We start from the raw sequence: 24,469 nt of genomic DNA on the forward strand, positions 1-24,469 counted from the left end.
TGTATACTAGACTTCTAGGAAATTATTATAAAGGAACTGTATCTTGCATCAGTCAGTGGGTCTTCAAGAGGCTCAGGGATCTGCAAATCATGTCTTGTTTTGTCATCCATCACTGAATCTACAACAGCCTGTTCATAATGCTCATTGAATGAATAAACAAAAGGAATATAAAATAGGTTTACTATCATCTATGGTGCCTAGGACTGGCCTGGGCAGAATATGGATGCTTTTATATCCTTTAGCGCAGGAGTAGAGGACGAATAAAGAGTAGAGTTCATAAATAATGCCAAGTCTAAAAGAAAATACACTATTTGACATGGATCTAGCAAATTCTGTGCCAGCTACAAAAAATACAGAGATGACTAAGATAATTTTTATTTTCGAGGACTAAGAAAATTTTAGGTATCTGGGTCTCTACCAGTTGGTGAACAAATACAAGTAATTCAGCAGTATTACTATTCTACTAGAGACATATACAAGAAACATTTGGGAGGCACACAGAAGGAAGTGATCATCCTTGCCTGCAGAGGTCAGGTGGTCAAGGAGGGATTTATGAAAAAGATTTTCCTTAGTCTTATAAGGAAGTTTACCAGATGAGAGAAAACACATTTAGCAAAGAAGGCACAGGTCTGTGTGAAGGCATAACAACACTTCCTTCCAGAGTGGTTCCTGGAAGGGAGTTAACAAAATATAGAAGGACAGAAAAATGTTACAAAGCACTTTCCTCTAAGGACAGAGCCTATGCTTTAAAAAGTTCCTGGACCCTCCTCTTCTCAAAGTACCAATAAGATGTGACCTCCAAAGGGGCTTGACAGAGTTAAAAACATGAAGTAACAAAATCAGGGAGGGGAAGACAAACATATTTATTCTACTCCAGTCTATCAGAGGACTTAAAATGTGTACTGCACAGCATTCCGTTATTATCAGCATTGACAAGGGAAGAATGTGCCTTAACAGCAGCTCTGCCCCAAAGCTTGCCGATGGCTGCTATGAGGCGCCTGGTTGGTCCACTGTCTTCCTCGTGGTAGTGCAGTTAATGAGGCTTCCACCCTTGTAGAGACAGGCTCCTTAACTCTAAATTTATTTTGTGCAGATAAGGAAAGAATCTAATATACTGACTGTTCCTCAGGTAAGCCATCACTTAAATCCTATCTTAGTATTTAACTATCTTTATTTTCTGATTAAAACAGGAAAAAAAGGGGGAGTGGGTAAAGAAGCAATAGAAAGTATACTGTGCTGATACAGAGACTTTAAACTCTAGTCAGAGTTAAGACACATATTAAAGGTCGACTGATGGTTCAAAGGAAATAACTACATGGAGTCAGCGAGACGTGCATCAGTTGAGTCTCATTATTAGCCTCAATAATGTAGGAAAACAATTCTCAACAAAATCGGAGTCCATACTTGTCAGGTATGCTCTGTTGGGCATGGGCAGGTAAAAGTCTAGAGAAAGGGGTTCTCTCCATGCCCTGGTAACAAAGAAAGGCTTCTGGTTTGATGAAAAGAGCAGCTCCTGTTCCCAGGTGGTGCCTGCTGCTCACTGGCTGAGGTTAGCAGTGGAATCGAGTGGAGAACTTGGGAGAAACGGGCACAGTCAGAGGCTGGTCACTTGACTTTACTTCCACACCCTGGTACTTGCGTATTGGATTTGCCTTGTGCACCTACAGAATAAGGAAAGATAGTTACCACTGATCAGGATGTTAGAGAACTATGCATACAGTTGTTTTTATTTTTTTCTTCTTGAGAAAATGTTTGTATAGTCTTAGAGATCCAAGTCACCATCCAAAGGTGGGGGGGGGGACACAACACAGCATAATGGAAAAGCATGTGAGCTTTGGAGCCCACGTAGGTTTCTATTCAGGTCTTGGGGGTCCCTCAGCTTGCACTAAAGAATATCAAGCCTAACTCCAGCTTGATTGTTTATTACTAGGTGTTTTTTTTTTTAGATTTATTTATTTATTTATTTGAGAGAGAGAGTGAGAGAGAGAGAGAGCACATGAGAGGGGGGAGGGTCAGAGGGAGAAGCAGACTCCCTGCGCAGCAGGGAGCCAGATGGCGGGACTCGATCCCGGGACTCCAGGATGATGACCTGAGCTGAAGGCAGTCGCTCAACCAAATGAGCCACCCAGGCGCCCTGTTTATTACTAGGTTTAACAGGGTTGTACACAATTGCAGCAGAAAAGAGATACATGTTAAGAATCTGTCAGAGTGGGGCGCCTGGGTGGCTCAGATGGTTAAGCGTCTGCCTTCGGCTCAGGTCATGATCCCAGGGTCTTGGGATTGAGTCCTGCATCGGGCTCCCTGCTCCTTGGGAGCCTGCTTCTCCCTCTGCCTCTCTCTCTCATGAATAAATAAATAAAATCTTAAAAAAAAAAAAAAGAATCTGTCAGAGTGGGGGGTAGGGGGCTGGGATAACTGGGTGATGGACATTAAGGAGGGCACGTGATGTAATGAGCACTGGGTGTTATATAAGACAGATGAATCACTGAACTCTACCTCTGAAACTAATAACATACTATATGTTTAAAAAAAAAAAAATCTCCCAGAGTACAATCTTAAGCTTATTGAGTCTTAATATTCACCAAAACCATGGACAAACAAACAAAAATGATAACGAGGAAGAGTTTCTGGGAGAAGGCCATCCTTCTTTCTGGGTAGTCTAAAACAATCCTGAATTAAGTCAGGTTAGTCGAGAGCTAACTAGCACTGACTGAACTATGCTTTAGGATGCTGACATCAGCCTATACTGAGAATCACTCTAAGTAACACCTCTATGATGGGGACAAACACAAGAGGCAGTACCAAGTGTTGAAGAAAAATCAAAGAACTTCAGGCTGGAAAAAAGGCTGGTTTTGTGAGCATATCTAGAGTGGGGACTGTATCATTTTTTCATCCAATCAGCAAACGGCAGCTTGGATTTTGCCAAGAAGCTAGTCCCTTTAATAGTTTGTCCCTAGAGCCTTCCTGAGGCCACAGTCATTACTGCCAAAAGCTGTATCAGCAGCTGGCCTAGCCTTTTTAGACAAAACCGCAAAAACTTATGTATTTATATAATCATCCTTTTATCAATCACATGAAGTTCCATCTGAAACTGTCTCTTTGCTCATTAATGCAGCTTGTTGTCCTCTGAGTGAGAAAGTCCTTAATGTGAATTAAGCTTTCTTTCTTGGATAACTTAATATCTAAATCATTGTGCTAGTGTTAGCACTGAGGGTCACATGGACCAATATGTGCTATAACCTCAAGGAATTTGAGTCAATTATTAAGAGGAAAACGAAAATACAGTTGCCACATAATTCCCAAGTCCTTCCCTACCTATGTATTCTTGTCTAATTGTAAAACCACATTGGTTTTCTTAAGTCTAAAGAAAATAATAAGTTAGATAAATAAACAAACCCTAGGAATGCATCACTGTGCATGTTATACCACATGAATACCCTCCTCATGAAGACCCCTGGAAGAAATTCTATCTGAATTCAGTATCAAGACTAAATTTTTTTTTTTTTTTTAACAACTAGCTTGTTTGTATCTCATGAACACTGTTAGTTTTGTAACCAACAGGTTGGTTCCTAAAAAGAGCTAAAATTATGGCTCAAACTTAGCAGACACATGGATCACAATGTGCACATCTTTAACATTGTTCACATCACAACTTTGTCACTGTTCTTGGTTTGTGTGATTTTCCTTCATTCATCTTTGATATGTCCTGGTAGGCCACCTTAGATCCTTTCTGGAACAAGGCAAGGTACAGATAAAACAAAATAAAGACAACCGTGGGTTAGTGAGTGCTCATGCTGCCCAGTTACCAGTTCTTTCCGTAGCCTGGCCAGCTCCTCCCTCTGCTGCTCTTCCTCCTGGTGCCTGGCTTCCTCCAACTGCTGGACTTTCTGAGCTTCTACCTCAGCCATTCTCTTCTCCAGCTCCTGCCGCTCCTTGGCTCTCTTCTCGGTGGCCAGCTGAAAAGGTTCCTGAACTAGAGAACCAGAGAGGCCCTCTGAGTACAGAAAGAGAGAGAATATTGGTGCACAAGCAGGACCTACATAAACCTAGCCCCCTGGATGCAGCAAGTGGTACAGACATGCATGGCAACAGAAAGGTTAAACTCTAGGGAAGCCCTGTTAGCAGAAAGGTGGAGCACACCACATACAAAAAGTCCTAGAATTTTATTTTATTTATTTTTTATTTTTCTAAAGATTTTATTTATTTATTTGACAGAGATAGACACAGTGAGAGAGGGAACACAAGCAGGGGGAGAGGAAGAGGGAGAAACAGGCCTCCCGCTGAACAGGGAGCCCAATGCGGGGCTCAATCCCAGGACCCCGGGATCATGACCTGAGCCGAAGGCAGACACACTCAATGACTGAGCCACCCAGGCGCCCCAAAAAATCCTAGAATTTTAAGAGTTGGAAGGGCTCCTGGAAACCATCTAATTAGGAGAAAAGCAAGACCCACACAGATGAAATAGCTTGCTCAAAAACTACATAGTGATTCTGAGACAGATGTAGGAGGAGAATCCAATTTTCTGACACCTTACCCAGAGCTTAAGGAATCAAACGTTTTATACCTAAGGCTTGCTTCATGGTGAACTCCAGAAAGAAGTCCTGGCTCTTCCTCCCTCACTTACTACTCTTTGTAAAGTAAAGCCCATAACCGCTGTTGAAATGCCAGCAGCTTTTGCCCAGGCTCTTGTTCTGTGAATCTGGCTCAACATATGCTGCAAACTTAACACAGGTGTGCGGTTCAACAAAGACAAAAAACCCAGTCTAGGAAGAGAACTAGATCCTCTAAAGGAAAATGCTTCTGGTTGACACAGCTGATACTGACATAATTGAGTCCCAGCATCCCCCCGGGAAGTCTGACAATTCTACCCTGATCCCCCAAGAGTACATATAATACTACCAGCAACGGATTTCTTCTCTTTCTTGGGAACAAAGGGCTCCTGGGACATGACTGTGTTTGGACGAGCCTTGAAACAAGCTGCTTCTCTCTGCTGCTTCAGTTCTTCCTCCAGCTATTAGAAAGACAGTCTGTTAGATAAGCAACAGCACAATCCTTCATAACTGCTGCCTCAGTGGCTTGAGAATTAATGTTTCTAAATGGCTTCATCAATAAAGGCAGGAGATGACTTCATCTAAACCCCAGTTAAAACCCCCTTTACACTAAGGGGATCAAACTAACATAACAACCTCTGAATCCACTGAGAAGTAGAGAATATCTTTAAGGTACTTTTAAGGCCTAACTGAACATCACAAAAATAAATGTGTGGACATTATATACTTTTGGATGGGATAATCTATAAAGTATTCTCCCTTCCAACCCCCAAAAGAATTTAGCCAGAATTTTTTTTTTAAGATTTTACTTATTTATTTGAGAGAGAGAAAGCATGAGTGGGATGGGGAGAGGAGTGGGGGAGAGGCAGAAGGAGAGGGAGAAGCAGACTCCCCACTGAGCAGGGAGCCCAATGCGGGGCTCAATCCCAGGACCCTGAGATCAAGACCTGAGCCAGGGATGCCTGGGTGGCTCAGTTGGTTAGGCGACTGCCTTCGGCTCAGGTCATGATCCCGGAGTCGCGGGATCGAGTCCCGCATCGGGCTCCCTGCTCGGCGGGGAGTCTGCTTCTCCCTCTGACCCTCTTCCCTCTCGTGCTCTCTATCTCTCTCATTCTCTCTCTCTCAAATAAAAAAAAAAAAAAATCTTTAAAAAAAAAAAAGACCTGAGCCAAAGGCAAATGCTTAACCAACTGAGCCACTCAGGTGCCCCAAATCTAACCAGAATTTAATCAAGCCTCTAGATTTAACTACTCATTTATAGGAAATACAGAAGGTACAGGAACATATTATATAACACCATGGGAATACAATGACCAAAATTGGGATTGTGGAAAATTTATAGGACAAACAAGCCAGTTTATTCCACAAGTAATATATAACTAGAGGAGCCTACAGAGAAAAAGAGATTTAGAGATTTATCAAACAAATGCAATACGTGGGCCTTATTTGGATCCTGATTTGAACAATTCGACTGTCTAAAAAAATTATGAGGGGCACCTGGGTGGCTCAGTCGTTAAGCATCTGCCTTCGGCTCCGGTCATGATCCCAGGGTCCTGGGATTGAGCCCCGCATCGGGCTCCTTGCGCTCAGCGGGGAGCCTGCTTCTCCCTCCCCCTCTGCCTGCCACTCCCCCTGCTTGTGCTTTCTCTCTGTCAAATAAATAAAATCTTTAAAAATAAATAAATAAATGAATAAATAAATAAATAATGAGATTTGGGGATATAAGAACACTATTTGTCACTATTAAGGGATTAATATTAATCTTTTTATGTGTGATAGTATTATGGGTTTTTTTTTAATACTTATATTTTTAAAGATACATACTGAAGATATAAAGATACATATATATCTTTACTTGCTGTTTTTGGATGAAATGACGTGATACCTAGAATTTGCTTCAAAGTAGTCCTTTGTTGGTAGAAATATCTAGTATAGAGGTTAAGTAGGTAGAAATGCAGATGAAGGGGTGCCTGGGTGGCTCAGATGGATGGGCATCTGCCTTTGGCTCAAGTCATGATCCCAGGGTCCTGGGATCAAGCCCCATGTTGGGCTCCTGGCTCAACGGGGAGTCTGCTTCTCCCTCTCCCCCTGCTCATGCTCTGTCTCAGATAAATAAAAATCTCCAAAAAAAAAAAAAAAGAAATGCAGATGAAATAAGATTTTCCATGTTTTGATCATTACAGAACCAAGTGACAGGTTCATGGGAGATCATTATACTATCCTCTCTACTTTTGGGTATGTTTGAAAAACTTAAAAAAAAAAAATTATAGGAAATACCCCACACAGACATTTTGTGTCATGGTCCTGGAAAGAGATTCATTACTACTTCCAAAACAACTGTTTTCCTAGGGAACACCACCAACAAGGGACCTATGTGCAGTCATGTAAGCAATCGCATCTCTTGACTTCCTAGAAAGATTAGCCCAGAGCTCCTTTTGGACAGATTCCAGATAAGTGATGATATAAAAACACTGACAAACTTAGGGATTCGGGGGAATTTTTTTTCCAAATAGGGCAGAATTAGATCCCAATTATACCAGCCAACAACCAATTAATTGTTTTTAATCACCTGTCATCTACAAAGAGCACACTATGTTAAGAAGACAGCATACCATACTGAGGATCTATTCTCACCATACTGTTTCTTATCAAAGTACCAACAGAAAGGAGTGAACATGTAAGGAACAAATCTAACAGATGGAATAGATGAGATCTTAAACTCCTGATGCAAAAAGAGCCTGTTGGTTCTCACATTCCCCAGATGATCACTTGGAGCAGAGGTCAGCAAACTTCAGCCTGCAGGCTAAATCCAGCTTGCAATCCCTTTTGTATAGTCCTTGAGGTAAGTCTAGTTTTCACATTTTCAAAGGGTTGAAACACATAAACACATAAACACACACACACACACACACACACAGAGAACATGTGACAGAGACCATATGTAACCTACAAAATCTAAAATATTTACTATCTGGTCTTTTATTTTTTATTATTTTTTTAAAGATTTATTTATTTATGAGAGAGAGAGAGAGAGAGAGTGCACGCACATGAGCAGGGGGAGGGGCAATGGGAGAGGAAGACAAGCAGACTCCCTGCTTAGCGGGGAGCCTGATGTGGGGCTCGATCCCAGGACCCTGAGATCATGACCTGAGCCGAAATCAAAGAGTTGGACACTTAACTGAGCCACCCAGGCAGCCCACTATTTGGTCTTTTATAGAAAGTCTGCTGATCCCTGATTTAGAGTGAGAGTCCCTGAAATAATCCAGTATGTTAGTTCTCAGATGAATTTTAGTGTAGTGGGTCTACCTATTCTAACAAACCAATAATGAAGCAATGAACATTTTAGGTGCTCTCCCATCCCCCACCTGGTGCTTCCAAGTCTGTGCCTTCAGAGCACCTCTTCTGTCAGTCTCCAAGCAGAAAGGCTCAATCTGAGTTGTGTTCTTCACCTTCTTCTCTGGCAGGTTAATGGTGTCAAAATGAGGCAAAGGAAGTGCCTTAAACTTGGGCACCTAACAGAAAAGAAAACATAAGATTTAAGATCCTAAGGTCTCTCTAGCCAGAAAGCAAGAGCTGCTCCCAAATATCTGGATGAATCTGAAATATAGGAAAGGCCAGTTTTCAAAGCAGCATGGTATGTATAACAGAAAGAGTAAGGGGCTCAAAAGGAAATCTAGGTTGTCCTCCCAATATTGCCAATAACTGGCAACACGATCACAGGAAAGTCACTTAATCTCCTTGCGCCAGTAGGGTTACTAAGAACTTGCCCTATTTATACTTCATAACGTTCTTACAGGGATCAAAGGAAGTCAGTGATTTTATAGCTAAAAGTGCAACATAAAAGATTATCTGTGACAGATCAAAGATAGTATTATGCTACTTGCAGAAATTGAAACACCTACCTCCCCTTTCTGCAGTTCTTTTATTTTCTTTTCCTTCTGTAACTGACGTTCTTTGTCGCGAGAATCAAAAGAGAAAGGGCATATTTCCACAGTTCTTGCCTCTGGGATTTGGGGCTTAAAAGGCACCCCATAATGTGGCACAGGTTGAGCTCTTATCACTACCGGCTCCTCCTCTTCCTAAGGGAAAAACTGTAGTTTAGACACAAGCTCTCTCTCACCTCCACAGAATGTGGTGTCAGAAGACAGTATTTGAGAGAAATCATTAATTAAGGCAAGTTACTCAACCTCCTAGGTGTCTTTGCTTCCTTTTCTATCAAAGAGGGATAATACCTAAGTCACCTACCACTTCATAGGGGTGAGACCAGTGTGAAAGCATTTGATAAAGGACTAACACAATTACTCTTAAAGGATCTAAAGTTTTTCACAGGAAGGTTGTAAAAATGAAATGAGATCAAACAGTGTGAACAAAATGAAGAACAGAGGAAAGGTACTAAGTAAGCATATACCTTGGCCTCTTCTTTGACCCAGCCTCCAGACTCCACTAAAACATGTGACTGGGAGTTAATGGTTGCCAAACCCAGAATAGGACCAAGTAAGTTGTTTGGGTTCAAGCTGGTAACATAAGATTACGGTGTATTTTAGTTTCAAATGAACCTATAAAAAGGTTTATGCGTGAGATCTGCTATAAAATTACCCTAACTCTGGATATTTATAGATAAAATGGGAGATGTAACAAGATACTAGCCTGACCAATGACAGTTTATGTATTCTAATTTCATAAACCATCACTACACAGTAACCTTAGCAACCCTTGGGTTAGTGGAGATCAGACAGGGAGGACATAACTGCTCAGTGTGAATTTTAAAAAGTCCCTCACTGAATGGTGACAATAGCTTAGGCAAAATAAAATACAGGGCTTGTCGACTTTTGATTCAAGTTATGACAGGCTGATTTTCAATGCTATAAAAATGGACAAGCATCCAATAACTTGCATAACCAGTCACTACTGAAAGCCAGAAGATTCATACCCTTACCAATTACTTTGCTCTTGGGGGAGCAAAAAAGATGATCAAATGTTCATACCCACTGTTAAAGACAACTCCAGATAAGAATGACTGGCTTTGAATTCCATTAAGCTTAAGAAAGAGGAATGTTAAATTGATAAGGTAGAAGGAAGAAAACTCCCTCTATCCCAGGGAATCACCTCATCTTCTTTGGTAGGCATTCGAATTCTGTTCTTCAGCGCAAAGGCCGGTGACTTGGGGACAGTGATTGGAAGTACTTTCTTTTCAGGAACACCCTGCAAGGAGTAAGCAATTCAATTAGACATCCCAGAACAATCTCTACTAGGCTGTGTGGTGAGATCAAATCCCTCTCGGGGAGACTGGGTGGCTCAGTCGGTTAAGTGTCTTTGGCTCAGGGCATGATCCTAGGATCCTGGGATTGAGCCCCGGCTTGGGTTTTCTGCTCAGTGGGGAGTCTGCTTCTCCCTCTCCCTCTGCCTGCCGCCCCCCCTGCTTGTGCTCTCTCTCTGTCAAATAAATAAATAAAAATCTAAAAAAAAAAAAAAGATCAAATCCCTCTCTTAAAGGGGAGTTCACATACCAGGAATCAAAAAAAGGCTAGTACTTTATTTTTTTTTTTAAAGATTTTATTTATTTATTCGAGAGAGAGAGAGAATGAGAGATAGAGAGCATAAGAGGGAAGAGGGTCAGAGGGAGAAGCAGACTCCCTGCTGAGCAGGGAGCCCGGTGTGGGGCTCGATCCGGGGACTCCAGGATCATGACCTGAGCCGAATGCAGTCGCTTAACCAACTGAGCCACCCAGGCGCCCAAAAGGCTAGTACTTTAGTATATTGCTGTTTACCCAGCATACTGAAACACAGTAGCATTCCAAAGGTGGATTATCATACAGAAGAGCAGCAAATAACAAGGGCATGGCTGGAGTCCTATATTCAGTAAAAATAGGATTCATCACAATCTTTTTTAGTGCCTATGAAAAACACCACAACAGAAAACAAATTAGTGCCAGTATTTTATTGTTTCTCTTCCTTTCTATACTCTAATCACTCAAAAATAAAAATAAAGACTTCCAAATGTATCTAGGATCAGAATAGATACTGTCCATTTTCTTAAACTTATTCCTCATACAACTCTATAATGAAAACTTATGTTCAAAAACATCACCCTCAGGGTGCCTGGCTGGCTCAGTCGGTGGAGCATGTGACTCCTGATCTCACAGTTGCCAGTCTGAGCCCCATATTGGGTGTAGAGATTACTTAAAAATAAAATCTTAAAAAAAAAAAATCACCCTCAAAAGACAAATGGGAAAAAGTATTGGGCAAGAGCTAGTTAAATTTTCTTCTGCCAAACAAATAGACAAAGAACAAGAACAAGCAGTTCATAAAGATACACAAGAGACTCGATCTCAATAATTTTTAAAAATATAAATTAATTCAGGTTATTTTTCATCTATAAGATTGAGTAATATTTGAAAGACTGATTAATACCAGTGTTGGCATGTACAAAAGAGAAGTCGGCACTCACATATAGTTGGGTAAGAGTATAGATCATAAATTGGTACAACCTTTGGGAATTACCTATTTATTTTTTTTTTTTAAGATTTTATTTATTTGACGGAGAGAGCAAGAGAGTGCACACAAGCAGGGGGAGCAGAAGAGGAAGAGGGAGAAGTAGGCTCTCTGCTGAGCAGGGAGCCGATGCAGGGCTCGATTCCAGGACTCTGGGATCACGACCTGAGCTGAAGACAGACACTTAACCAACTGAGCCACCCAAGCGCTCCCTTTTTTTTTTTTTTCAGATTTTATTTATTCATTTGACGGAGGAGAGTGGGAATTACCTATTAAATTTTTAAATGGTCATACTCTCTCACCCAATATTCCACCTTTAGTATTTGATCTCTAGTTTAGTTTTTGGTTTTAGGTATTATTTCAATATTTTTTAAAAGAATTAAAAATTGCAGATAACTAAATTACTTATCAAGAAAGGATCAGTTAAATCCTTTTTTAAATTGTGGTGCATCCGTAGAAAAGAATATTATACAGCCATGAAAAAGAATTTAAAAATCTTTATTACTGACATAGTGTTCATAATATTGAGGGGAGAGGGACAAGTTGCTGAAATAGAGAATTTTTTTTTTGTTTTTAAAATATATATAATTAACATAGAAAATAAAATCTGGGAAGAACAGCCATTAACTCTCATACCTCTTTGAGAGTAGATTAAGGGAAGCAATGAATTTTCTATATTCCATAATTGTCATACATTCAACTACTCTGAAGATTTTTCCCTTCATGATTCCAAAAACACTGCCAACATTTTTTTTTAAAGATTTTATTTATTTACTCATGAGAGACACAGAGAGAGAGAGAGAGAGAGAGAGAGAAGCAGAGAGAGAAGCAGAGGGAGAAGCAGGCTCCCCGCTGAGCAGGGAGCCTGATGCGGGACTTGATCCCAGGACCCTGGGATCATGACCTGAGCCGAAGGCAGATGCTTAACCATCTGAGCCACCCAGGCGCCCACTGCCAACGTTTTAAATCCTTGCAGGCTGAGTTACATGTACGATACTGTGCACGTCATTCAAGACTAACACATTTTAGAAAGTTGTTCCATAAGCACTCTCTGATTCTCACAGAATTTATACTCTATCACAAATCTGGCAATTAATCCTAACTACAAAATGGCATCTCTTGGGCTTTTTTGAATGAAGGGTTATGACCAGATCAATTTTAAAAATATAAAAATAAAAACTGCATTATTTATAACAGCCAAACCATGGAAGCAGTCCAAGTATCCACTGATAGATAAATGGCTAAAAAAGCTGTGGTGTGTGTGTATACACACACCAATGTGTATTGGTGTATACACACACCCAATACCAATGGCATATTATTCAGCCATTACAAAAAGAATGAAATCTTGCCATTTACAACAACATGGATGGAGCTAGAGAGTAGAGTGCTAAATAAAACAAGTCAGAGAAAGACAAATACCAAAAGATTTCACTCCCATGCATAATTTAAAAAACAAATGAGCAAAGGAAAAAAGAGAGAGAGAAACCAAGAAAGAGACTCTTAACTATAAAGAACAAATTGATGGTCACTGGAGGGGAGGGGAGTTGGGTGGGGGGATGGGAGAAGTAGGGGATGAGGGTTAAAGAGTACACTTATCATTTTGAAAAAATAAAATAAAATAAAACGGTAAGATCAAACCCTTATGTTACATTCACATGTGTATGCTGCCTCCCTCTGCCCTCTATTCTGCTTCCTCTCCACCATACAAGGCCACACAACTGATTGCCTGCACCATTCCACTAGCCTTGTGATAGTCTTTCAGGTTCGCATCTCATTCCTCCAATCCGTCTTCTATATACAGTCAGAACTATTTGTCTAAGACACATCACATCACATCACTTCCTGACTTAAAGTTCTTTAATGGCTCCTAGGCTACCTACAATAGCATAACAAATTCCTTGCCATGAAGTACAAGGTGCCTCATGATACGGTGCCCTGCGTGAGTCTCCAGCCTTATCTCTTGCCCCTCCCTAGAGCTCACCCTAAAACCACTATGAACTACTGGCAGTTGCCAAAACGTTAACGCTGGTTCTCTCAATAACTTTGTGTTCTCCTGAAATGTCCCAGCTGCTTGGAAGCACGTAAGCCTTTTTTCAAGCCTCCACTGAAGCATCTCTTCTTTTATAAAGGCTTTTAATTGATCTCTCCACTCCCAGAACCTATGAAATGACCCCTCTTTCCCTATATATAGTTCTATGACAGTACATAAAAAACTTCACAGCACTTGTGTATTTAGATGTTCAACTCCTGCTAGCCTTCAAGAGTGCGGACTGTTATTCCACTAATCCCTAGTACCTAACAAGGACCTTGGCAAGTATAAGGCATTCAGTAAATGTTCATTGAATACATACAGTAAAAATGAATAACAATTTGTACCTTGGACTCTTGAACTCTAATTTATACCTTGGGAGAGAGACTTCTCCTTAATCCCAACAATGCTGTGACTGCTTAAAACATGTTTGGAAAGTCTGTCTTAGAGTGGCCTTCAAAGCTAATTTTTAAGCAATGCAGGGTAGTGGCTCAATATTTACTTTTAATTAAGCAAAACTATTTCCAGCTCTATTATCTTGGACTACTTAGTTTTAGTTACAAATGATTTAGATTAGCTCTTAAAAGCAAATTAATCTTTAAAATATGAACATTTGCCACTGCTGAAGAGATCTAAGACTGTGCCACAGGCTCCAAGATAAGTGGCTTTTCCAAAATGCTTTGTATAGTATGAGTCATTGAAAAGAATTTATACCCTGCCAAGGTAACCACTGTAAAGAGAATGCTCATTCTGCTGTGGAAGCTGTTTTCTAAAGAAATCCAGGATCAGGGGTGCCTGGGTGGCTCAGATGGTTAAGCATCTGCCTTCGGCTCGGGTCATGATCCCAGGATCCTGGGATCGAGCCCCACATTGGCTCCTGGCTCAGCGGGGAGCCTGTTTCTCCCTCTGCCTCTCCCCCTGCTCGTGCTCTCTCTCTCTCTCCGTATCTCTGTGTCTTGAATAAATAAAATCTTAAAAAAAAAAAAAAAAAGAAATCCAGGATCACTAGGAACAGTGAAATCCCATATAACAGAAATTGTAATGAGAGTGACAAAAGTCCATGAAATGGGTTTTCAAATAATGCTTACCAAAGAACAACAAGAGCCTGTTGTTCTACAAGTGGCCACCAGCCTCTTGCTCAAGCACACTCAGGGCATGTCTGAGTGGGAAGAACATGAAGCAAGGCTCAGAGGTTGGTTCCAGCCCTGCTCTGATTCTAATCTGCATAACTTGGGGCACATTATAGAGAGCCTTCTAGGCCTTGGGTTTTTGGGGTTTTTTTTAAGATTTTATTTATTTATTTGAGAGAGAGAGTGTTAAGAAGAGAGCAGAAGCAGGGGGAGCAGCAGAGGGAGAGAAGCAGACTCCCTGCTGAGCAGGGACCCTGACATCATGACCTGAGCCAAAAGCAGACACTTAACTGAGCCACCCAGGCACCCTGTTTTTGTTTTTAAGATTTTATTTATTTGGGGGGGGAGAGAAAGCGAGTGGGGGGAGAGGCAAGAGAGAGGGAGAAGCAAATTCCCTGCTGAGTGTGGAGCCCAACGTGGAGCCTGGTCCCAGGACCCTGAGATCATGACCTAAGCCAAAGTCAGACACTTAACTGACTGAGCCACCCAGCTCATTTCTTTTCATAAAGTAATCGAAATAAAAACCTGAGGATTAATTTAGTTCTAAAATAATCCCCCTTTTCCTTTCTTCCCCTCTCTACATCCACCCAGCAGAGATATGCCTTTTTAAAGAGCAACAGAGGGGTGCCTGGGTGGCTCAGTTGTTAAGCCATCTGCCTTCGGCTCAGGTCATGATCCCATGGTCCTGTGATCGAGCCCCACATTGGGCTCCCGGCTCCGCGGGAGACCTGCTTCTCCCTCTCCCACTCCCCCTGCTTGTGTTCCCTCTCTCACTGCCTCTCTCTCTCTGTCAAATGAATAAATAAAATCTTTGAAAAAAAATAAATAAAAGAGCAACGGAAATCTCTAATAAATAAGCCACGAAAGAGCTATCTAGGAGTGGGCTCAATCCTCATTAATTGGGGGAGAGGAAAAGGTGATTTATGAATATCAACTCTGCAGCAATTACCCACCCACACCCCATCTCTACTGTAATCAACACTAACTGGGGGCTCAATCAGAAATTTAAAAAAACAGGGACACCTAGGTGGCTTAGCTGGTTAAGTGCCAGACTCTTGATTTCGGCTCAGGTAGTGATCTCAGGGTTGTGAGATTGAGCCCGTGTCGTGCTCAGCACAGAGTCTGCTTGAGATTCTGTCTCCCTCTACCCCTTCCTCCGGTCATCGGTTATGTGCTCTCTCTCTCTCTCTCTCAATAAATAAATAAATAGGTAAATAAATAAATAAATATTTTTTAAAAAATAAAAATTAAATAAAAATTTAAAAAATGAATTTTGGGTTTCTAAAAACAGAAGGCTTCTTGTTTTGCTATTTTAAGTTTTCCTAGTTGTAAGCTCCTTGAGGGTAGGAATGTCGCCATTTACATTCCTTTGCATTCTCCACAGGACCTACAAGAAGTAGTAATTAGTTAGGTGAATGTATGCTAATTAACAGTACTATCCTTATTTGTTTACATATCAATCTGCTCCACCAAATGGAAAACTTTGAGGAGTGATGTGTTTTCCCCCATCTTTGAATTCCTAGTACTTAACACAGCCTAGGCCAGTGTATTTCAGCTGGTACTGTTACTCACTCAATTACCCAATATCAGAGTGCTTCTGCAGCGATATTAGGTGCAGGGGATATAAAAGTGACTAAGACAGATGTACACAGTCCCTGCTTTCAGGGAGCTCACATTCTAGTGGAGGAAAAGAGACAACGAAAAGGTAACAAATCAGGTATTCCCTGATTTTCAAAAAGTGCTCTGAAGAAACCTAGCAGAATATGCAGCTAGAGGATAATGGGAGGAAGCTCCTAATGGGAAGCTCTGGGAAGATAGCTCTAGAGAAGTGGTATGTGGTTAGAAGTGGGCAGTGTGGGTGGACAGATGGCGCATTTAGGGAAAGCAGCCCAGGATGGGGGAGGGGGTGTTAGGGGTAAGCACTTCTCCCTACGGCAGGATATTCCCCCAAATGCCCTGGGACAAGAGCAGTTAGGAAATTACTGTGAGGCAATGTTATCTCAGGGAGTATGGAAAAAAAAAAAAGCCTGCTGGTCTCCCCAAGTCATCCCTAAAATATCACTGCTAAATTACTCACTGGCCTCACTGACACCACATCCACCTCTGTGGTGCCCCAGCTCCCCACTAGATGTCGGCACCAAGTTCACATTTCACACCCTTGAGCTCAAGGTTTTCATCACTCCACCTCTGCCCCAAGAGCCCTTTTTTCATCTCTGCCTCATGGCCCACTGCTGCCCAAGCCCATCTCTCATCAGCCCTGTTGTCTCCTTGCCACCCATCAACCACAAGTTTAAGAGCACAAGAAATACCATGAGGACACAGGGAAAGAGTTTCAGCACCAGAGGGGCATGGATGAAGAACAACAGTGGCAAACAGACAAGCTGCATTTGGGCTCCGGGAAGCAGGTGCCTCTGTTCTGCTAGAAGAATCCCAAACTAGAAGTTACAGGACCTAATCTCAATTCTGCCACCAACTTTTAAAAATGGTTGCATGAGCAAGCCACATTCCCTTTTCAAAGCCTCCCTTTCTAAAAACTGAAGAGGGTGAGAGAGAAGACACCTAATGTCTCCTATGCTTTGCTTCTCTAGAAACCAAGAGTTGAAGTGAAATCACTGGAAATTTTAGAAGGGAGAACTACAAATGGCCAGTGTCAAACTCAAAAACTGGGTTTGCTAAAATAAACAATGGTAACTCAGCACTGTGGGGTAGAATAATAGTGCTGGAGGAGATGATGGGTTCAAATCCTGGTTCTGCATACTAGACACCTCCTAATGTCTCTTCCTTATCCCAAAAATAGGGCTAAAAATAAAACCTATCTCTTAAGAATTGTTTCAAGAAATAAGTACGATAATCTACATAGAACACTCGGTATGAGGTAAGCATGCGATAAAATGACAGTTATTACTATTAACAACATGACTGCTTACTGTGTGTCAGACACTAAGTTCTCACTGAGGCTCTCTCTAATCTATGCTGCACATAACAAATCAGAACTCCAGGGGTGGGGCCCAGGAATCTGTTTATGTAATAAGATCCCCAGAAGAGTCTGAGAACCTGCTGGATTTGGCAAACGTTTCCCTGGATCACCACGTCAATTCGGTTGCATCTTACTTACTTACCTAGTGCACTGCTGATCTACTTATTCAGAATTCTCAACAAGGCATAACCTGGTACAAGGCTACTTTAAGATCTCACTTAACTAACTCCTACTGAACTCTAGGCACCCTTCCACACGTACCACTTTACCCTAGCATGTCCAAAGTAAAACAAACTGCCAGCTCAATTTCCTAAATCAGCGTTTCTTAAAAATAAAGTTCAGGTAAGACGGATAATATGGAAGGGGATGTTAGGTGGGATGCAGACTGCTTTTTTTAACAGTCACATATTTCCTCAGACCTTTCCATTTAAAAAGGTACCTTCTCCCTGCCCTAGGTGTGTGGGGTGGTGTGGAGGACCACCCTGCCCTAGGGGTGTGCGGTGGGTGTCTTTATGATAATCACCTGTGACCAACAAAGAATAACCACCTCCTAAGAAGGAAGCAAGCCATTGAAGGTGTTATCAATAGAGATGTCAAAATGATTTAAGTTCCCTGGTTAGCTTTCTATAAAAAACCAACCCTAGGGCGCCTGGGTGGCTTAGTCGTTAAGCGTCTGCCCTCGGCTCAGGTCATGATCCCAGGGTCCTGGGATCGAATCCCACATCGGGATCCCTGCTCAGCAGGAAGCCTGCTTCTCCCTCCCCCACCCCCCCTGCTTGTGTTCCCTCTCTCGCTCTCTCTCTCTCTGTTAAATAAATAAATAAAATCTTAAAAAAAAAAAAAAAACCCAACCCTAAAGGCCCTCGTTGGCAACCCTGTGGCAACTCTGTCAGGACCCCTCTCACTCTTGAGAGCTTTTTCTGTATCTTCATTTAATAAACTTCCATCGCTTTACTCACAAAAAATAAAAAAATAAAAAATAAAAATAAATAAAAATAAAAATAAAAATGTATCTTCTATTTTAATATAAAAGCACAGACCCTGAAACCATACTACCTAGTATCCCAGCTCTGCCACTGGTTAGTTTATGATCTTGGGCAAGTTATTTAATCTCTGTATTTCCTAACTGTAAAACAGATAGATGATAAGACCTATAGTGTTTACCTCATAGGGTTATTATGAGAATTAAATAAGTTATTATATAAATTGAAGAGCTTAGACTAAAATTTGGCAAATAAGCTTTATATATTAGCTATTACTATTGTTATTCATGGTAAAAACTACTGGTGTTCCATTTACATAGTGATTTAAATGTTCCCTTTAAAATTACCTTAAAAATGAGTTGATTTTAAGAATATATAAAGTCAGGGGAGCCTGGGTGGCTCAGTCAGTTAAGTGTCTGCCTTCAGCTCATGTCATGATCCCAGGATCCTGGGACTGAGTCCCACATCAGGCTCCTCGCTCAGCAGGGAGCCTGCTTCTCCCTTGCCTGCCTTGTGCTCTCTCTCTCTCTCTGACAAATAAATTAATAAAATCTTAAAGAAGAAAGAAAGAAGGAAAGAAGGAAAAAGAAAGCAAGAAAGAGGGAGGGAAGGAGGGAAGGAGGGAGGGAAGGAAGGAAGGAAGGAAGGAAGGAAGGGAGGAAGGGAGGGAGGGAGGGAGGGAGGGAGGGAGGGAGGGAGGGAGGGAAAGAAAGGGGGGTGCCTGGGTGGCTCAGTCGTTAAGCGTCTGCTTTCAGCTCAGGTCATGATCCCAAGGTCCTGGGATCGAGCCCCACATTGGGCTCCCTGCTCAGCAGGTAGTCTGCTTCTCCCTCTCCCACTCCCCCCTGCTTTTGTTCCTGCTCTCTCTCTCTGTCAAATAAATAAATAAAATCTTTATTTAAAAAAAGAGAGAGAGAAAGAAAGGAAGGCGGTCTCGTATGCAGAAAGCTCTCAGTTGAAAGAAGGTAAGGGGTGGGAACAGGGAAAGAACTATTTCTAAGCTTTATGATGCTTTTTTAAAGCCTGGAAAATATAACTCTGGGTTGCTTCTGACTTAGTGCTAAGAAAATAGAGTAAACAAAACTAAGTACACAGTCCAAGGTAATATATTGGTGCACAGTTTCACTTAAAACCATAATGACTCAAAAGGACAAGCAAAAAGAAAGAAAATGGGAAAAGAAAATTCTTAGTACCTGGACATAAGTCAGTCCAATGCAGGAGGAGGAGATTTCCCCATCTGCACAGAAATTATCTAAAACCCATCTTTGCACTTATGTAGATGAACTCTATTACTTATTCTTTGTGGCATCTCTTCCTAATTGTAATTTTCTCTAAAATCCTGACTATAAGCCCACCAACACACAACCCATTTCTCTGAACTAGTTTCCACTTGCTCCTCTTGATATACTTCTTTTCTCTAGCTTAACTGACCCCACCCACTTTCCAGTAACCTCCCCACCGTATTTCCCACCTTCAGGCTTTTATGTTACTTCTGCCTGGAATGCTCTGCCAGTCCATTTCACCTGCATTTCTACAAGTCCAAATTCTACCATATAATGGAGAGGCAATATAATGAAGTGTTAAGATCAGGAACTCTGGAGCTAGAGTGCCTGAATTCTTATCCTTGCTCCACCATTCACTAGCAGAGTGCCCTAGGAATGCCACCTAACTCTCTGCACCTCAACTGCCTCATGTGAAACCAGTGATAATTACAGTAAATCACCTGAAGGCGTTGTGGTCAAAATGAATGGGTTAATACATGGAAGGGGCTTAGAGCGTGCCTGGCACACAGTGAAACTGTCAGTGATTACGACAGTAACAACAGACGACGACGACGATGATGATGATGATGATGATGTGAAGGCTTGGGTCATATGCTCCCTCCTCCACAAAGCGTTCCCTGAACCTTCTGTCTGGAAGAAATCATTATCTCCTTTGAGTTCCTATAGCACTTTCAACTGTCACCCCTCTTAGAACACTTCTAATTTTATATTATTTACACATATGTTGTCTCCCTTACTCAACTTTACTTTCCTGAGAGCAAAATCCACTTCTGATATGTCTCTTTATCACCTACAGCTCCTAATACAATGCCCTGATCATAGTATCTACTCAAACATTTGTGAACAGGTGGGTATTTGGTCACGAGCAGGATGTTTCTGCCAGCATGCAGAGCCTCAACCGTTCTTACCACAACATCTTCCAAGATTTTAGTAGGGCAAGGTCTGGAATGAAATTCAAAGTGTTCATCCTCTGATTTCTTCTTTGACTCCCGCTCCTGGATTCTCTTCTCAATTTCCAAATCAAAGCCAATAGGCTGAGTGGGTGGCTTCACAGGTGGTTTCTTGGGCAAGATGGGCCCACCTTCAAGAATTCTGGGATCAAGGTCCCGTGCTTTGAATTTGTATCTGTAAGATGAGAGTTTAAATGACAACCACAAAAAAAAATTTTGTTAATAAAATAAAAGCTACACAAACAACAAAGTAAAAACAGAACAAAGACCAAAACAGAAAAATAGTAATTATTACGATTACCCAAGCATAGCAAAATTTCAACTCTCTCCATAGTTTCTGTCTCTACCTCCAGAGCAAAGAATAAAGGAGCCAGTCCTAACATTCCCACCGCTTTAAAGATTGGGGTTTCTCTTCCCAGAGGAAGCTGCCCCTCAAAAGAAGTACAAAAAGGAATGAAAGCAGAATACAGGAGACAAACTCCAGTGCTAACCACATTATATTCCAGTTTCCTCCACCAATAATAGCTGTAATGAGCCCTTGGGTAGCCATAAAGGGTGGGATCTACCTAAACGAAGTTCAGAGGGCACTCCTTAATTAGAATCCTGAGTAAGTTCTCCCACCCCAACCTCTGCATTTGTTTTTTTACCAGTTTATACTCCAGGATATCTCCATATTCCCACTTCTAATTTTTTAATCACTGAGGCAGGGGCATAGACTGTAGAGAGCCTGTAACTCAAATGTCATAAATTCCAATGGCAAGAAAAACAGCAACTATCCCCATTATAGAACCGAAAAGAAAGCAGGTACTTGGAACTCTTCCTCAAATACTGCCGGTGGGACTTACTGTTGCAGTTTCTCGAGCTCCTCTGCCTCCTGATCCGCTGCACTTTTGCAGGTCACAGGCCTTGTGCGCTGTTTGGTTTGCAACACAGGAGTCTGTGGGTCTCTGGATATCTTGACCACAGCAGATTTGGAGGGTAACAGAGCTATAAAGCAAGACCAAGACATTCACCTAGCTCTCTGAGACCCTGTTTACTGTAAGTGCTGATTCGGCTAGGCAGCCCATGATGCCAAATCAGAGTGGCTGCTCTCCACACTCAGCTCATGTCAGCCAACCTGACAAACATGCAGCCCCCTCCTCGCCAGTCACTCTTTATTGAGGGGTATGATGAAGGCTGTCTTTGGGTAACTCTACTATCATTTTCTGAACTTAAAATCCATTTGTGTCTGATGGAGTCATCACTGCAAAGGCATGTACTGCCTTTCTATTGATAATGCCAACTATTTTGGTTGTTCTTGACACATAAGATTGTTGCTTATTCCAGCTTTAAAATAAGGCTTTTCTAAAGATCAAGTATGAACTCCCAATTTTGTGAATTCCCTAAAAGCATCTATATCAAAACACCAAGAACACCTCTCACAGAAACTCAAATAGAGAAAGTAAAAAAAAATATGTCAAAGCATCAATCTTAAGACCTTCACTACCATTCACGGAAAACATTGATTCACCTGACCAGGGCAACCTTGTCAATTTTCATAATTATGTAGAATGAATCCTCTAATTTAGATCTGAACACATAACAGCAGGAGACAGAAACCAAATCTAGGGGCGCCTGGGTGGCTCAGTCATTAAGCGTCTGCCTTAGGCAGAGGTCATGGTCCCAGGGTCCTGGGATCAAGCCCTGCATCAGGCTCCCTGCTCGGCAGGAAACCTGCTTCTCCCTCTCCCGCTCCCCCTGCTTGTGTTCCTGCTCTTGCTGTCTCTCTCTCTGTCAAATAAATAAATAAAATCTTCAAAAAAAAAAAAAAAGCCAAATCTATTTATTTTAGAAATAAGCCAGTCTTCAAGTATACATACAACCATTATTTATAACTATATAAAGTTTTAAATAAAAATTGCTGAAAATACACCATACACAAAAATAAACTCAAAATGGATTAAAGATCTCAATGTCAGATCTGAAATCATAAAAATCCTAGAAGAGAGGCGCCCTCGCTCCAGCGTCAGAGCCGGCCTTCACTCGCTTGCTTCTCGGTGCCTGCTCCCGGTGTCCCTGAGGGCGTGCGGGCCAGAGGCAGCCCCAAAGAGTCGGAGGCGGAGCGGAAGCAGGTGTGCAGGTCTAAGTGTCGCGGCGGCGCACTCTTCGGCGAGAATCGGGAGGAGGAGGAGACTGCAAGGATAGGCCCAGGAGCAATGGCGTTCAAAGAGGAACAAGCAGTAAAAAATCTCAACGTGGAGAATGCCAAACAGAAAAATGAGAAAAAGGATGAAAAGGAGCAAGTTGCTAATAAAGGAGAGCCGTTGGCCCTCCCTTTGGAAGCTGGTGAATATTGTGTGCCTAGAGTAAATCGTAGGCGGTTCCGTGTTAGGCAGCCCATCCTGCAGTATAGGTGGGACCTGATTCAGAGGCTTGGAGAACCACAGGCAAGGATGAGAGAGGAGAATATGGAAAGGATTGGGGACGAGATGAGACAGCTGATGGAAAAGCTGAGGGAAAAGCAATTCAGTCATAGTCTGCGGGCAGTTAGCACTGACCCTCCTCACCATGACCATCATGATGAGTTTTGCCTTATGCCTTGAATCTTGATGTTTTCCCTGAAGTTAATAGGAAGACACACCTGCTTCCTAAACTTAATGTTCTCAACGTACATTTGTTGTAAACCTTTTGGTGTTACATGTCTCTTGTGGGTCTCCTATGACCAGCTTCTAATTGAATGTTGTATTTTGACCCAAAATGTAAGATTCTGTCAGCAGGGGAGTTTTACCCTATTGCATGGCAAGGTGTTCATTATATATTGTGATGTTAATAAAGCAGTTTAAAAGACAAAAAAAAAAAATCCTAGAAGAGAGCACAGGCAGAGCAAAGAGATACGTGCACCCCCAGGTTTGCTGCAGCATTATCTACAGTGGCCAGATTACGGAAGCAGCCCAAGTGCCCATCAGTAGATGAGTGGATAAAGAAGACATAATGTACACACACACACACACACACACACACACACACACACACACACACTATGCAGTATGACTCAGCCATACAAAAGAAGGAAATCTTGCCATTTGCAACAGCACAGTTGGACCTACAGTATAATGCTAAGTGAAATAAGTCCGTCAGAGAAAGACAAATACCATAAGATTTCATTCATATGTGGAATTTAAAAAACAAAACAAAAGAAAAAAGAAACAAACTAAGATACAGATTCTTAACTATAGAAAACAAACTGATGGTTACCAGAGGGGAGGTGGGTGGAGGGATGGGTGAGACAGGTGATGGGGGTTAGGAGTACACTCATCAGGATGAGCACTGAGTAATGTAGAGAATTGTTGGCACACATGAAATTAATAAAACACCATATGTTAACTATACTGGAATTTAAATTTTTTTTTAAATTGCAGAAAATAATTTTTCTATTTACCAGGACCAAGATTCTAAAAGCAGGGCATATCAGACTCTAAAAGTCATATATTATTTGGAAAGTCATGTTTAATATTTAAATTTCCATTAGAATAAAAAAAACCATTTCATTATTTTTCTAATCTAAAATTTGACAAATGACTACAAACCTGCCAGCATTTACATCCATTCCTCTTGCTTCCACACTTCCTTCAGAGAACAAGCACTCCTCGGGAGCTAAGTATCCCTCCCCTACCTGCTCATGCAGGTATCAATCACTGGTTATCTCCTTTCTGCTCTGGATCTTCAACTGCTTTCACTGCCAGGGACTTCTCAGGACAAAGACATGTTCTACCTACCTCCCCGCTCTCTTGACTCTTAATCCCCCTCTACATTCATAGTACTTACCATAACTTGTAATGATCTATTTATCTCTTTCACTGAGTTAGAAACTTGCTATTGAGCAGCACCAAGTCCATTTTATTCACTGCTATACCCCCTACACCCAACAGTGCCTGGTTTGTAGTGGTAAAGTTTGTTGAATGGCTGAACAAAAGCACACAACCCTGAATGAATGGAATGCTTTCATTTTCTATAGGTCACTAGCTGCACCATGACACTTTGACACATGGCGAAGGTATAACCCCTGGCCAATTACTGATCAGGAGGATCAAGG

At 41.6% G+C, this 24,469-nt stretch overlaps 2 protein-coding genes across 2 annotated transcripts in view; one reads left to right on the forward strand and one right to left on the reverse strand.

Annotated features, from left to right (window-relative positions):
- Positions 1–351: 351 nt before the first annotated feature.
- The window catches only part of TPX2 (TPX2 microtubule nucleation factor), a 57,983-nt gene continuing 33,865 nt past the window's right edge, over positions 352–24,469 (reverse strand). The window contains exons 9-16 of the mRNA XM_073880269.1: positions 21,243–21,384; positions 20,356–20,572; positions 9,657–9,752; positions 8,453–8,629; positions 7,916–8,062; positions 4,900–5,011; positions 3,807–3,994; positions 352–1,661 (exon numbers count right to left, since the gene is read on the reverse strand). Coding sequence (XP_073736370.1) covers positions 1,551–1,661; positions 3,807–3,994; positions 4,900–5,011; positions 7,916–8,062; positions 8,453–8,629; positions 9,657–9,752; positions 20,356–20,572; positions 21,243–21,384 — 1,190 coding nt within the window. The 3' untranslated portion in view covers positions 352–1,550. The remainder of the gene's footprint in view (positions 1,662–3,806; positions 3,995–4,899; positions 5,012–7,915; positions 8,063–8,452; positions 8,630–9,656; positions 9,753–20,355; positions 20,573–21,242; positions 21,385–24,469) is intronic.
- Positions 22,419–23,215, forward strand: LOC112827807 (protein BEX1). Its single transcript, XM_025876612.2, has one exon. The coding sequence runs from the start codon at positions 22,593–22,595 to the stop codon at positions 22,977–22,979; it is 387 nt and encodes a 128-aa protein (XP_025732397.2). The 5' UTR covers positions 22,419–22,592; the 3' UTR covers positions 22,980–23,215.

Source organism: Callorhinus ursinus, unplaced genomic scaffold (assembly GCF_003265705.2).
Source record: "Callorhinus ursinus isolate GAN/ISIS: 27379988/994484 unplaced genomic scaffold, GSC_fseal_2.0 scaffold38, whole genome shotgun sequence".
NCBI classification, from domain to species: Eukaryota; Metazoa; Chordata; class Mammalia; order Carnivora; family Otariidae; genus Callorhinus; species Callorhinus ursinus.